General features: G+C 42.8%; 1 protein-coding gene across 3 annotated transcripts in view; it reads right to left on the reverse strand.

Moving 5' to 3' along the window:
* The window catches only part of LOC141148289 (up-regulator of cell proliferation-like), a 165,152-nt gene that overhangs the window by 76,811 nt on the left and 73,582 nt on the right, over positions 1 to 14,759 (reverse strand). For 2 of the 3 annotated variants that reach the window (XM_073635578.1, XM_073635579.1), the window contains one exon: positions 9,490 to 9,536. The exons of the other annotated variant lie outside the window; for it this stretch is intronic. In XM_073635578.1, the coding sequence (XP_073491679.1) occupies positions 9,490 to 9,505 (16 nt within the window). In that variant the 5' untranslated portion in view covers positions 9,506 to 9,536. The remainder of the gene's footprint in view (positions 1 to 9,489; positions 9,537 to 14,759) is intronic. 3 annotated transcript variants of the gene reach the window in all.

Consider the following 14,759-nt stretch of genomic DNA (forward strand, 5'->3'; position numbering starts at 1 on the left):
AAACCCAAGAAGGAGCAGCTGGGCTGATGGTCATCTGCTGGGGATACTCATCCAGAGAGCTGAAAATTCCGTCAGAGAGAGGGAGATCCGTGTGTAAACTAGCAGGATGCTCAGCGGTGATTTCACATGGAGAAAACGAAAGTGAAAGGAATCTAAGAGCGATCCATCAATGAATAATTCTAATCTTTATTAAAGGTCAATGTTGGAATAAGCAATAATAATTCCTAGGCGTTTCACAGTGCCAAGTGTTAAAACAAAAGATCAAGCCGGCTAAGGCAGGAGACAGACTGTTCACTGCTCATGATTTATCTCTATGCTTTGTTTGAGTGGTCTTTTTTCCCTTAATGGCTCTCATATAATCATCAGCAGGATTTTGGATTGATGTCCCCATAGACTTTTGGAAGGGTTTTCCCCGGTAGGAACACTAATTTCTGCACCCTGGACACTCCCACCTCCTCTGTAACTGGTATTTATTTCTCTCCGGGTGAAGGGTGCACTTCACCCTCTCTGACAAAGTCCAGAGTGACTTAACGCCGCGCACGGGGGCGCAGCTACAGCACCGACGTCACCCGCTGCCATCTCTTGCCGACAGCTGTTCGGACGCGAACAGTCTGTCTCCTGCCTTAGCCGGCTCGATTTTTTGTTTTAACACTTGGCACTGTGAAACGCCTAGGAATTATTATTGCTTATTCCAACATTGACTTTTAATAAAGATTAGAATTATTCATTGATGGATCGCTCTTAGATTCCTTTCACTTTCATTTTCTCCATGTGAAATCACCGCTGAGCATCCTGCTAGTTTACACATGGATCTCCCTCTCTCTGACGGAATTTTCCGCTCTCTGGATGAGTATCCCCAGCAGATGACCATCAGCCCAGTTGCTCCTTCTTGGGTTCATTCATGCTGTCTCTGACCCCCTGTAATTAAGGGGTCCACCGAAGCTGGTAAGCGCAATCACATGTATTGATTTGCTTCTCCTTGTACATCGGGTGGAAAGAGTTTTATCAGTATGCTCCCAGAAGAATTGTGTTTGCAGTTTTGATCATATGGACTTCAGTTTACATTACTGTTCCATTACCATTGGACTTTGCATTTATTTATTATTTTACATATTTTGCGCTGCACTTATTTTTGTTTTATGATTGATTTTTGAGGTCGGTGATACCTTTAGTGTTCAGCTTGCATATTATTTAGTTTTTTAAGTTTGAGCTGATTGCCCTTTGTTTATATTATCCAAGCTACTTACACACTATCCATCCACCTTAAAATATTAGTGGATATTGTCTCTCACATAATACACTCTAATGTTTATTGCCACTTACATTGTGACCTTACCATAGAGCTTTTCAGTCACTGAACAATATTTGTTGCCACTTTCTCTCTCTCAGGGCCCCTTCACACCGGAATCACACAGGAACAGGTGCTGCATTCATGTGCAATTACTTCACATTACTGTGTGGTGCAATTTTGCAGCCCATTAATTTGAATGGGCTGCAAATCATGCTGGAATGCAGAAAAAGTAATGCATGCACTACTTTTAAAAATGCTCTGCACTGAATTGCATGGTTCTGCCCACAAACACACTGCATTAGAGGTGCCTTTAACATTATTGGCACCTGCAGCAGATAGTAAGGGCAGTGCATTTGAGGGTGGTGTGGGAAACTCACATGGAACTTGCCTTTCCTGAACCAAATTCTGGCGTAAACCATCCCCCAGATAATACACTTTAATTTTCATTGCAGATAATATCTCTTTGCTATTTGATGCATATTCAAGTGCTCATTTACTGATGTGGTTACTGTGGTAAGCAATTTCAACCAAAAATGTACCTGAAGTCTATATTTGAATATTTTTGGAATAATCAAGGAAACCAGGATGGGATAGGCAAAGGTTAAGTGTGGTTGTGGTATTTTTAAGTGTTTTTTTTAACTCTATTTTAACTTTTTATTAAACTTTTAAAACAAAAGCGGTGTGGTTCTGCAAAAAAAAAAAAAGGACACAAACTATACAAATAAACTGTTGTGACACTGATCAATTTGTAAGAAGAGTTTTAACTTTATTGTTTTTTAAGTGGACACCTTCTAATGGCTTTTATTTATAGTGTGATGTGGCTGCTACTTCAAAAATCCCATGGGGTCTATAAATAACTTCTGGATAAAAATCAGGTGTTATAGTCAAAGTTACCTAAAAAGCATTTTTTTCAATTTGAAATGAATCTGATTGCCGTGCCGTTGCTGTATATAAGCAAAGCTAAATGTAAAAGTTAAAAAATAAATTACACGTAAAAAAATATGTTGCTAAAACTGTCTGTGAAAATTGTCCTGTTCTATAACAGCACATACATCTCCCACAAGTATAATTTAAAAGATTGATGTATCCCATGCTGTCCTCAAAACTGAATTAACCGCTTTAAAGACCAAGCACATTTCTGATATTGTTGTTTACAAGTTAAAATCAGTATTTTTTTGCTAGGAAATGATATATAATTTTTAGCAAAGACTCTGGAGTAGGGATGAGCCGAACACCCCCCTGTTTGGTTCGCACCAGAACTTGCGAACAGGCAAAAAATTTGTTCGAACACGCGAACAACATTAAAGTCTATGGGACACGAACATGAATAATCAAAAGTGCTAATTTTAAAGGCTTATATGCAAGTTATTGTCATAAAAAGTGTTTGGGGACCTGGGTCCTGCCCCAGGGGACAAGGATAAATGCAAAAAAAAGTTTTAAAAAAGGACGTTTTTTCGGGAGCAGTGATTTTAATAATGCTTAAAGTGAAACAATTAAAGTGTAATATCCCTTTAAATTTTGTACCTGGGGGGTGTCTATATTATGCCTGTAAAGGGGCGCATGTTTCCCTTGTTTAGAACAGTCTACTCGCGGCTATTAATGAATTGCCGGTCCAACAATACACATAAAAGTTCATTGATAAAAATTGCATGGGAATTCCCCACAGGGGAACCCCAAACCAAAATTGAAAAAAAAAAAACGTGGGGGTCCCCCTAAATTCCATACCAGGCCCTTCAGGTCTGGTATGGATATTAAGGGGAACCCCGCGCCAAAATTAAAAAAAAAACGGCGTGGGGTCCCCCCAAAAATCCATACCAGACCCTTATCCGAGCACGCAACCTGGCAGGCAGCAGGAAAAGAGGGGGGATGAGAGAGCACCCCCCCTCCTTAACTGTACCAGGCCACATGCCCTCAACATTGGGAGGGTGCTTTGGGGTAGCCCCCCAAAACACCTTGTCCCCATGTTGATGGGGACAAGGGCCTCATCCCCACAACCCTTGCCTGGTGGTTGTGGGGGTCTGCGGGCGGGGGGCTTATCAGAATCTGGAAGCCCCCTTTAACAAGGGGACCCCCAGATCCCGGCCCTCCCCCCCTGTTTGAAATGGTAAGGGGGTACAAAAGTACCCCTACCATTTCACAAAAAAACTGTCAAAAATGTTAAAAATGACATGAGACAGTTTTTGACAATTCCTTTATTTAAATGCTTCTTCTTTCTTCTATCTTCTATCTTCTTTCTTCTATCTTCTATCTTCCTTCGGTTTCTTCCTCCATCTTCTTCTTCTTGTTCTTCTGGTTCTTTTGGTTCTTCCTCCAGGGCATCTTCTTATCTTCTTCTCCTTGGGCCGCTCCGCATCCATGATGGTATGGAGGGAGGCTCCCACTGTGTGACGCTTCTCTCTTCATCTTTTTCTTCATCTTTTTCTCTTCATCTTCTTCTTTTCATTTTCTTGTCTTCATCTTCTTTTCGGGCCGCTCCGCATCCATGATAGCATGGAGGGAGGCTCCCACTGTGTGACGCTTCTCCTCTTCTGACAGTTCTTAAATAACGGGGGTGGGCCACCCGGTGACCCCACCCCCCTCTGACGCATGGGAACTTGACGGAGACTTCCCTGTGGCATTCCCCGTGATGTCAGAGGGGGCGGGGTCACCCGTTATGTAACCCCGCCCCTTCTGACATCACGGGGAATGCCACAGGGAAGTCCCCATCAAGTCCCCGTGCGTCAGAGGGGGGCGGGGTCACCGGGTGCCCCCTGTTATTTAAGAACCGTCAGAAGAGGAGAAGCGTCACACAGCGGGAGCCTCCCTCCATGCCATCATGGATGCGGAGCGGGCCGAAAAGAAGATGAAGACAAGAAGATGAAGAGAAGAAGATGAAGAGGAAAAGATGAAGAAAAAGATGAAGAGAGAAGCGTCACACAGCCGTGCCATGGCATCATAGCGGAGCGGCCCGAGGAGAAGAAGATAAGAAGATGCCACGGAGGAGATGCCGGACGAGAACACCGGAGGAAGAGCCAGAAGAACCAGAAGAACCAGAAGAAGAAGAAGATGGAGGAAGAAACCGAAGGAAGATAGAATATAGAAGAAAGAAGAAGCATTTAAATAAAGGAATTGTCAAAAACTGTCTCTTGTCATTTTTAACATTTTTGACAGTTTTTTTGTGAAATGGTAGGGGTACCCCTACCATTTCACACAGGGGGGAGGGCCGGGATCTGGGGGTCCCCTTGTTAAAGGGGGCTTCCAGATTCTGATAACCCTCCCGCCCGCAGACCCCCACAACCACCGGGCAAGGGTTGTGAGGATGAGGCCCTTGTCCCCATCAACATGGGGACAAGGTGTTTTGGGGGGCTACCCCAAAGCACCCTCTCAATGTTGAGGGCATGCAGCCTGGTACGGTTCAGGAGGGGGGGCGCTCCCTCGTCCCCCCCTCTTTTCCTGTGGCCTGCCAGGTTGTGTGCTCGGATAAAGGTCTGGTATGGATTTTTGGGGGGACCCCACGCCGTTTTTTTTTATTCTGGCGCGGGGTTCCCCTTAAAATCCATACCAGACCTGAAGGGCCTGGTATGGAATTTAGGGGGACCCCCACCTCATTTTTTTTTTTTTTTAATTTTGGTTCGGGGTTCCCCTGTGGGGAATTCCCATGCCGTTTTTATCAATGAACTTTTATGTGTTTTGTCGGACCGGCAATTCATTAATAGCCGCGAGTAGTTTTAAATGACTTTTTTTCCTTTGCAATGTCATTTTGCTGTCAGACTGTTCTAAACACGGGAAACATGCGCCCCTTTACAGGCATACTATAGACACCCCCCAGGTACGAAATTTAAAGGGATATTACACTTTTATTGTTTCACTTTAAGCATTATTAAAATCACTGCTCCTGAAAAAACGTCCGTTTTTAAAACTTTTTTTTGCATTGATCCATGTCCCCTGGGGCAGGACCCAGGTCCCCAAACACTTTTTATGACAATACTATGTATATAAGCCTTTAAAATTAGCACTTTTGTTTTCTCCCATAGACTTTTAAAGGGTGTTTCGCGGCATTCAAATTTGCCGCGAACACCCCAAATTGTTCGCTGTTCGGCAAACTGGCGAACAGCCGATGTTCGAGTCGAACATGAGTTCAATTTGAACTCAAAGCTCATCCCTACTCTGGAGCATAACATGGCAGTCATTGCAAGATGTTTATGTCACACTGTATTTGCGCAGCGGTCTTTCGAATGCAATTTATTTGCAAAAAATACAGTTTTTTGAATAAAAAATTTTGAAAACAGTATAGTTATCCCAATTTTGCATACAGTGAAAGATGAAGTTATGCTGAGTAAATATATACCTAACATGTTATGCTTTAAAATTGCACACACTTGTGGAATGGCGACAAACTACAGTACTTAAAGTAGTTGTAAAACCAATCTAACCTGTATACATCATCAGCACTTCCTTCTATTGTAGTGCCCCCCACTGTGTGGGATTTATAAAAATAAATGCTGTAAATACGTAATTTCACAGCCAAGATCGCAATCACATGACTGGCCAGATCTCTGCTTTCCTCCTCTGACAGATGCAGCAGGAGGGGCTGAGATTCCCCCGCTGACATCACTTGGGAGGGGAGGAGAGCCGACCAGTCATGTGATCGAGATCTCGGCTCTGAAATTAGGTGTTTACAGCATTTATTTTTATAAATCACTCAGAGGGGAACACTATAATAGAAGGCAGTGCTGATGGTGTATACATGTTAGAGTTATTCAAGCAGCAGAAGGGGGGGTGGCACTGTTACAAGCTGACAGGCAGGAAAGGGAGGGGGGAGGAGGACACAGGAGCAGAGAAGAGACAGATAGCAGGCTGTGGATGATGGAAGAACGCAAACTGACCATGGTAAGCATGCGGGAACGGGGGCCCTTTAGTTTTATTTTTTTTCTTATTTTTTTTATTTAACGCTGTCCCTTTAAAAAAAAACTGATCACTTTTATTGTTGTCACAAGGACATGTTAACATCCCTTGTGACAGTAATAGGCAGTGACAGGTACCCTTTATAGAGGGATCTGGAGTCCCCTATAAAGGGTACCCCAAAAGACCCCAAACCACTCCTCTGCACTTCAAAGTATTCAAATTGACAAAATCTGCATTTTAAATACTTTTTTTGGCACTGTTTGCAGCCGAGTAAACCGGAAGTGACGTCACTTCCGGGTTACTACATCGGAGACACGATCGAAGCCAGTTGTGGCTTTGTTCGGGTCTGTGGCCAGCTGGCAGATGTGGTGGGATGGGAGACCCTAACATCCCCTCCCACTGCTTGTGATAATGGCCGAGCGGCTCATTAGCCACATGGTATATATGCGATGTCATCACATCAACTTAATTTAACTTAATATATTATGGACTGTCACAGTGTTCACTTATTCATTGATTGTTATAAGGACACTGTTTTAGCACATTGCACTTTAATTTGTAATATTCACTTATTGCTATTAGGATTTCATGAGGTGCTTAGAGCACATTGCACTTTATGAGGACTGGTATATTGCATTGAAGTTTTTGATTATTGCAGCAGTATCCACTCCATGTGGGACACACATTATTTATTGTAATTCATATTTTAGTGCTGCACTCATTATTTTTGTTTTTGATTTTCACTAGCCACATCAGTTGTTATCACAAGAAAGCCGACCACCAGCTCTAAAAAATTGTACCGGGTGATGCCTCTGGCTGCAGGCATCACCCCGGTATAAGCACTTCAACAAAATGATGTACAGGTACGTGTTTTTTATGTGAAGTGGTTAAAGGATAAATTAACCTTTTAACAAAAAATAATAAATGCGCATTCTTTTTGCAGGTAAAAAATGTGCATTTACTTTTTTCTGTTTTAGGAGCCTGAAAAGCATTGCACCAGCAATCAGATGCTCGCTGGTCCCATGCAGATCTCCTGCAGAGTGTCACTGTAAGCTGTCTGCCCTTACATCGCACATCATCTGGGCAGGCAGATGACAAAGTCATTTGATGATCTGTCATCTGATGACAAAACGCATAGGGAGGAGCTGGTGATGTACAACTCTTCTGTATGCCGAGATGCAGTGGCCATCTTGCTGGTTGGGAATGCTGCTTTTTTAACCAAGACATGCATGTGTACACTTCTACCAGGTCAGTGTTATTTTTTATCATACATTAAACTGGATTGAGATCTCTGCACTGCAATGAGGAGTGTCTGTTTTTGTCCCTCTATGTGATTGATCGAGCTCTGTATACCGAGACTGGTGATTTCACGTGACTGCTGCCCATTGCATGTTTGACCTTTGTAATGAGGGTCTTGAGAGGAGGGTAAGAGGCAGTGTGATTGGGTTCCGGTGGTGGTTTCCTCACTTATGTGCTATTTAGCTTCACTTTAACTTCAGAAGACTTCCTGTGAACTCTTTCTTTATGGACTTTTATGAATTGTAGTTTTTAATGTGCACCTCTACCTTTTTTAGTTTTACACTGACAGGAAAAATCAATGAACTACCACAGTGCTCTCAGCACCACAAAGGCTGTCAGTACTTACAGCTCATTAATTTACAGGGATCTGTGAAGCTGGTCTGTGGCCAGCTGGCAGATGTGGTGGGATGGGAGACCCTAACATCCCCTCCCACTGCTTGTGATAATGGCCGAGCGGCTCATTAGCCACATGGTATATATGCGATGTCATCACATCAACTTAATTTAACTTAATATATTATGGACTGTCACAGTGTTCACTTATTCATTGATTGTTATAAGGACACTGTTTTAGCACATTGCACTTTAATTTGTAATATTCACTTATTGCTATTAGGATTTCATGAGGTGCTTAGAGCACATTGCACTTTATGAGGACTGGTATATTGCATTGAAGTTTTTGATTATTGCAGCAGTATCCACTCCATGTGGGACACACATTATTTATTGTAATTCATATTTTAGTGCTGCACTCATTATTTTTGTTTTTGATTTTCACTAGCCACATCAGTTGTTATCACAAGAAAGCCGACCACCAGCTCTAAAAAATTGTACCGGGTGATGCCTCTGGCTGCAGGCATCACCCCGGTATAAGCACTTCAACAAAATGATGTACAGGTACGTGTTTTTTATGTGAAGTGGTTAAAGGATAAATTAACCTTTTAACAAAAAATAATAAATGCGCATTCTTTTTGCAGGTAAAAAATGTGCATTTACTTTTTTCTGTTTTAGGAGCCTGAAAAGCATTGCACCAGCAATCAGATGCTCGCTGGTCCCATGCAGATCTCCTGCAGAGTGTCACTGTAAGCTGTCTGCCCTTACATCGCACATCATCTGGGCAGGCAGATGACAAAGTCATTTGATGATCTGTCATCTGATGACAAAACGCATAGGGAGGAGCTGGTGATGTACAACTCTTCTGTATGCCGAGATGCAGTGGCCATCTTGCTGGTTGGGAATGCTGCTTTTTTAACCAAGACATGCATGTGTACACTTCTACCAGGTCAGTGTTATTTTTTATCATACATTAAACTGGATTGAGATCTCTGCACTGCAATGAGGAGTGTCTGTTTTTGTCCCTCTATGTGATTGATCGAGCTCTGTATACCGAGACTGGTGATTTCACGTGACTGCTGCCCATTGCATGTTTGACCTTTGTAATGAGGGTCTTGAGAGGAGGGTAAGAGGCAGTGTGATTGGGTTCCGGTGGTGGTTTCCTCACTTATGTGCTATTTAGCTTCACTTTAACTTCAGAAGACTTCCTGTGAACTCTTTCTTTATGGACTTTTATGAATTGTAGTTTTTAATGTGCACCTCTACCTTTTTTAGTTTTACACTGACAGGAAAAATCAATGAACTACCACAGTGCTCTCAGCACCACAAAGGCTGTCAGTACTTACAGCTCATTAATTTACAGGGATCTGTGAATCAATGACGCGGCCGTGTGGGCAGCGCCCCAAACACCCATGCCCTCTTCGAATTGCGATTTGTGGCAGATGATCTCTGGCTCGCTGCCACAAAAGGGATCAGGGGATGTGAGCGGGCAGATGTTGAAAGTGTTATATGTAACATGTTCAGAAAGTTGAGCTTATCTTTTAGGAAGACTCTGCTCTATGGTATTTTTATATATATTTTTTCCTTTGTTAAATATTTACATAAATAGATTAGATATTGTGCACACATTGTTTACACCTGAATTGTTTTATTGTTTAAAATAAGACAAAAGTAGTACATACCTGCTTTTCTAGCCATCCTGAAAGATGTGAAGTTGATCTTCAATGGTCTATTTGCACCAAAAGATTAAATTATAATTGTTACTTTATTAGAAGAATATATAATATATATTAAGCATCAGATTGTGATTGTTAAACTCAAAAAAGCATCTAATCTTTTATTTATCTCTTTGCACCAGTGGTATGCATATATGCGGCCTCTCAGAAGGTGGGTCTTAACACTGAGAGGCCGCATGTATGCATATCAAAATGTAAACAGAGCTGTGCCGAGAGCACAGTTACCGGCGGCTAATGGAAAGCTCCTGATCTCTACTTGCAATTGGGAGCTTTCAGATCATGTGACCATTGTGAAATCTAATCACAGCAATCACATGATCAGAAACCCCACCCCTAATTGCAGCATAATAAACCTCTTAAAAAGCCAGGAGGCGCTGGCGTTAACATATTAACCACCCCTTAAAGTCTTATATACAGTACATTGAACCAGCACTGAAAAAATGCAACCAAAGGCCAAATACAGAAAAGCGTTGCAAAATTAACCAAAAGGTACATATAGCAAAGCATAAAAATGGTCAGGTGAGCATGTGGAAATCATCATAATAGTAATAATAATATGGAAAGGACCATTTCATGCTTAGCTAGAGATGTTTTTTTGTGAGTTGGATCCACAAATTATATCACTGGAATGAAATAATAATTTTTACATTTTTCTTACTCCTCCCACCTTAACCCCCCCCCCCCACCTCACACACTTTCATCTTTTTGCTTGAGTTCCTCCATCATACATACTGTATGTTCATCAAAGTAGTACAAACCAACCCTCCAATATTTATAACAACTTAGGATGTCTACCTCTAAATTTACCACCATTTCATATAACATGCAAGGTTTTCATCCCCCCACAAATGTAGAAGTGCGTTTAACTTCTTCTCTAGCCTGCAATCTGTTCTAATATTATCTGCTTACAGGAGACTACATGTTTTTGCCTCCTCAGAATCCCAATAATTTGATAGGAATTACCAGCAAAATTTTCAGGCTACTTTTAGAGAAAAGAGGCAGTGGGTGTCATTTACTATAGCGCCAAAAAATTATCCTGCAGTGCCAAAAAATAGCTCTCAAAAAAGGCCAGAAAGACTTCAACTCTCAGAAACTCAGCGCTAATGCAAATGGAAAGCAGCGCTATTGCCGGCAATAATGCCTGTCAGATCACATATGCTGGAATAGTGGAAGTCAATGGGGCTCGAACCTGTAAAATCCAAAGTTCTCACTGAAGGCTTATATGCAAGTTTTTTGCCATAAAAAGTGTTTGGAGACCCAGGTCCTGCCCCAGGGGACATGTATCAAATAAAAGTTTTAAGAACGGCCGTTTTTTCAGGAGCAGTGATTTTAATAATGTTTAAAGTGAAACAATAAAAGTGTAATATTCCTTTAAATTTTGTACCTGGGGGTGTCTATAGTATGCCTGTAAACGGGCGCATGTTTCCCGTGTTTAGAACAGTCTGACAGCAAAATGACATTTCAAAGGAAAAAAAAGTCATTTAAAAGTGCTAGCTCTAGTACCGGCTATTAATGAATTGTCGGTCCCAACAATACACATAAAAGTTCATTGATAAAAATGGTCTGGGATCCCCCACAGTGCATTATCAGGCCCTTTGGGTCGGGTATGAATATTAAGGGGAACCCCGAACCAAAATTTAAAAAAAAAATGGCGTGGGGGTCCCCCCAAATCCTAAATTCCATATGGATATTAAGGGGAACCCCACGCCAAAATTTAAAAAAAAATGGCGTGGGGGTCCCCCTCAAAATCCATACCAGACCTTTCAGGTCTGGTATGGATTTTAAGGGGAACCCCGCGCCAAAATAAAAAAAAAATGGAGTGGGGGTCCCCCTAAAAATCCATACCAGACCCTTATCCGAGCACGAAACCTGGCAGGCCGCAGGAAAAGAGGGGGGACGAGAGAGCGCCCCCCCTCCTGAACCATACCAGTCCACGTGCCCTCAACATGGGGAGTCCTAAAAAAGCTGAGAGCGGGGCCACCCGTGACGTGCGCAGGTGACCACGCCCCCTCTGACACAACAGGGAAACACCGCGGGTTTACCCAGTGACATGTACAGGGGGTTTCTGTGGTGTCAGAGGGAGGCGGGGTCACATGTACATGTCACTGGTAACCCCACGGCGTTTCCCCGTTGTGTCAGAGGGGGCGGAGTCACCCACGCACGTCATGAGTGGCCCCTCAGCTATTTAAGAACTGTCACAGCAGGTCTAGCGTCATTCAGTGGGCTCCTCCCATGGAGGCGGATCGTGTTGTGGCGGCGTCTTTCTCCATATCCCGGGACGAGGAAGGATTACATCGCTGGAATTTTTTTTTCTTTTTTAATAAAGGACTTGTCCTATGCTGTGTCTGTGTGTTTTTTACAATTTTTGACACTTTTTTTGTGAAATGGTAGGAGTACAGTGTACCCATTACCATTTCATACAGGGGAGCTGGGATCTGGGGGTTCCCTTGTTAAAGGGGGCTTCCAGATTCTGATAAGCCCCCCGCCCGCAGACCCCCACAACCACTGGGCAAGGGTTGTGGGGATGAGGCCCTTGTCCCCATCAACATGGGGACATCCCCCATGTTGAGGGCATGTGGCCTGGTACAGTTCAGGGGGGGCGCTCTCTCATCCCCCCTCTTTTTCTGCGGCCTGCCAGGTTGCATGCTTGGAAAAGAGTCTGGTATGGATTTTATTTTGGTGCGGGGTTCCCTTTAAAATCCATACCAGACCTGAAGGGCCTGGTATGGAATTTGGGGGGACCCCCACGCATTTTTTTTTTTTAATTTTGGTTTGGAGTTCACCTTAATATTCAGACCAGACCCAAAGGGCCTGGTAATGGACTGTGGGGGAATCCCAGGCCGTTTTTATCAATGAACTTTTATGTGTATTGTCGGGACCGACAACTCATTAAAAGCCAGTGTCTTGCCGAGAAAGTTCCCCCATGCGGATAAGGACCCCCCTGTACTGTGCATGTGATGCGTTTGCGCAGTACGAATGACTACAGAGCCTCCAAAGTTTAACAGTTGATTGTCAGCTCTACACTGCACCTGCGCACTACATTCTGCCCTGAGTCCAGGTTCAAGCCCCACCATCCATGTGGACATAGAGTTAGAATCAAAATATGTCGAGCGAAGCCCAAAGCGTGGCGATCGAATCGAGCATGCGAGGGGCCCTGTTACAGGCGCCGTGTACAGCTGACTCACAGGTGTTCAGCTTCGGCTACTTTTGGCGGTTCGTACTGCGCAAACGCTGCGCCTGCGCAGTACAGGGGAGTCGTAATCCACCGGGGGGAACTTTCTCAGCAGAACACCGGCACTAGCGCTAGCACTTTTAAATGACTTTTTTCTTCTTTTGGAAATGTCATTTTGCTGTCAGACTGTTCTAAACATGGGAAACATGCGCCACTTTACAGGCATACTATAGACACCCCCCAGGTATGATATATAAAGGAATATTACACTTTTATTGTTTCACTTTAAGCATTATTAAAATCAGTGCTCCCGAAAAAACAGCCGTTTTTGTCCCTTGGGGTAGGACTCGGGTCCCCAAACACTTTTTATGACAATAATTTGCATATTAACTTTTAAAATTAGCACTTTTGATTATTCATGCTGGTGTCCCATAGACTTTAACGGTGTTCACGTGTTCAAACTTTTTTTTGTCTGTTCGCATGTTCTGCTGCGAACCGAACAGGGGGGATGTTCAGCCCATCCCTAGTTATCATTGAGAATCATGGGGTACAACTTGTCAAGCAACTCGGAGGTCCAAAGTCGCCCAACTGTGAAACAAGTCATATATATTTTAATAGAAAGGAGCTCTCAATTATACTTGCATTTACATCAGCAGAACAAATGCAGGAAGTGATGTGTGCACATGGGCCAGAAGCAAATGTGTGGGGATGCCAAACAAATCAATGAACCCCACCCACTCCAAATATAACTACCACATCCACCCCCACATTGATTAAGCACAAGTACATATCATACCCTAATCCGGAAAATGAGCAGCACCTCCTCTTTGCTAAAGAGGGACCTCGCCATGTCCACCTAGATGGAGATCCTCACCAGCACAGGAACTTCCGTGTGATTACAATGACTTATTTCTGGGTCAGAAGGTGAAACCACACTCTTTTGATCGCTGCTGCGAATATTTGATCGCAACCACGATTAGAATTTTATTATTTTTGTTTATTTGCAGATATGCAAATTTGTATTTCTACTTATGATATTTAAAGGCGTTCGATAAGAAATGGTCTCCCTGGGTTAGCAGCAGGTGAATGACAAAAACAAAAGGCCCAGTTTGAGCCCTGATTCACACTGACAGAGGGAGGAAATCGTTCAGCTGAAATCACACAATTTCATTCCCGCATGTCAGTCCCGACTGCAGGGGGAATTTCAGAGATATCTGTGCAGGTTTATGCACTGATATCAATACAAATTGCACCCCAAAGTCGCACCAATTAAAACGGTGCAATTGCTACCGCTTTGACATGTCAAATCGCACCAATGTGAACTAAAGCTGACACATACAACACTGCCTTCCACCAGCTGAATTCATTACCTGCAATTCTCCACGACTGTTATATATAAAGATTCCACCTTTATCATTTTCCTGCAGGTATGCAGAAGCCTAGGTTTACATTGGAGCGATTTGAGAGATCAAATTGCATGACTATTGGCAGCAATAGCACTGTTCCAATTGATGTGACACCGATTTTGTGGCGCTGCACCAATTTGCTAAAGTAGTTCCTGCACTACTTTTGCCGATTTCAGGTGCGACTTCAATAGATATCTGTGTATGAAGCCACACGGATGTCTATCAAGTATCAGCTGAAATCACGCTGACCTTGCTACTTTGAAATCGTGCTACTTCAAGTGAAGTAGCGCGATTTCAAAGTAGCATCAATGTGAACCAGGGCGAAGAGATTCGTTTTTTGGTGCACAAATACATATTGAAATAAGATATAAGAGATATTGCACTTTCCCAAGACCACCACCCACAAAAACTAAAGAGAAAGAAAAGTAGAAGAAAAAAAAACACCACAACAAAGCTCAATAATGTACTTTTATTTTACCAGCAGAAAAAAAAAATGTACATTCATTTACTAGCTTCAAAAAAATTTGGACAGGATATATGGTGCTACATTTAGCAATGGGATTTTAAGGGTCCTGCTCATAGGAGCTTACAATCTAAAATTTGACAAAACCTTATAGTGGACACAGCTTTAATTTCAG

Source organism: Aquarana catesbeiana, linkage group LG06, assembly GCF_042186555.1.
Source record: "Aquarana catesbeiana isolate 2022-GZ linkage group LG06, ASM4218655v1, whole genome shotgun sequence".
Classification (NCBI taxonomy): domain Eukaryota; kingdom Metazoa; phylum Chordata; class Amphibia; order Anura; family Ranidae; genus Aquarana; species Aquarana catesbeiana.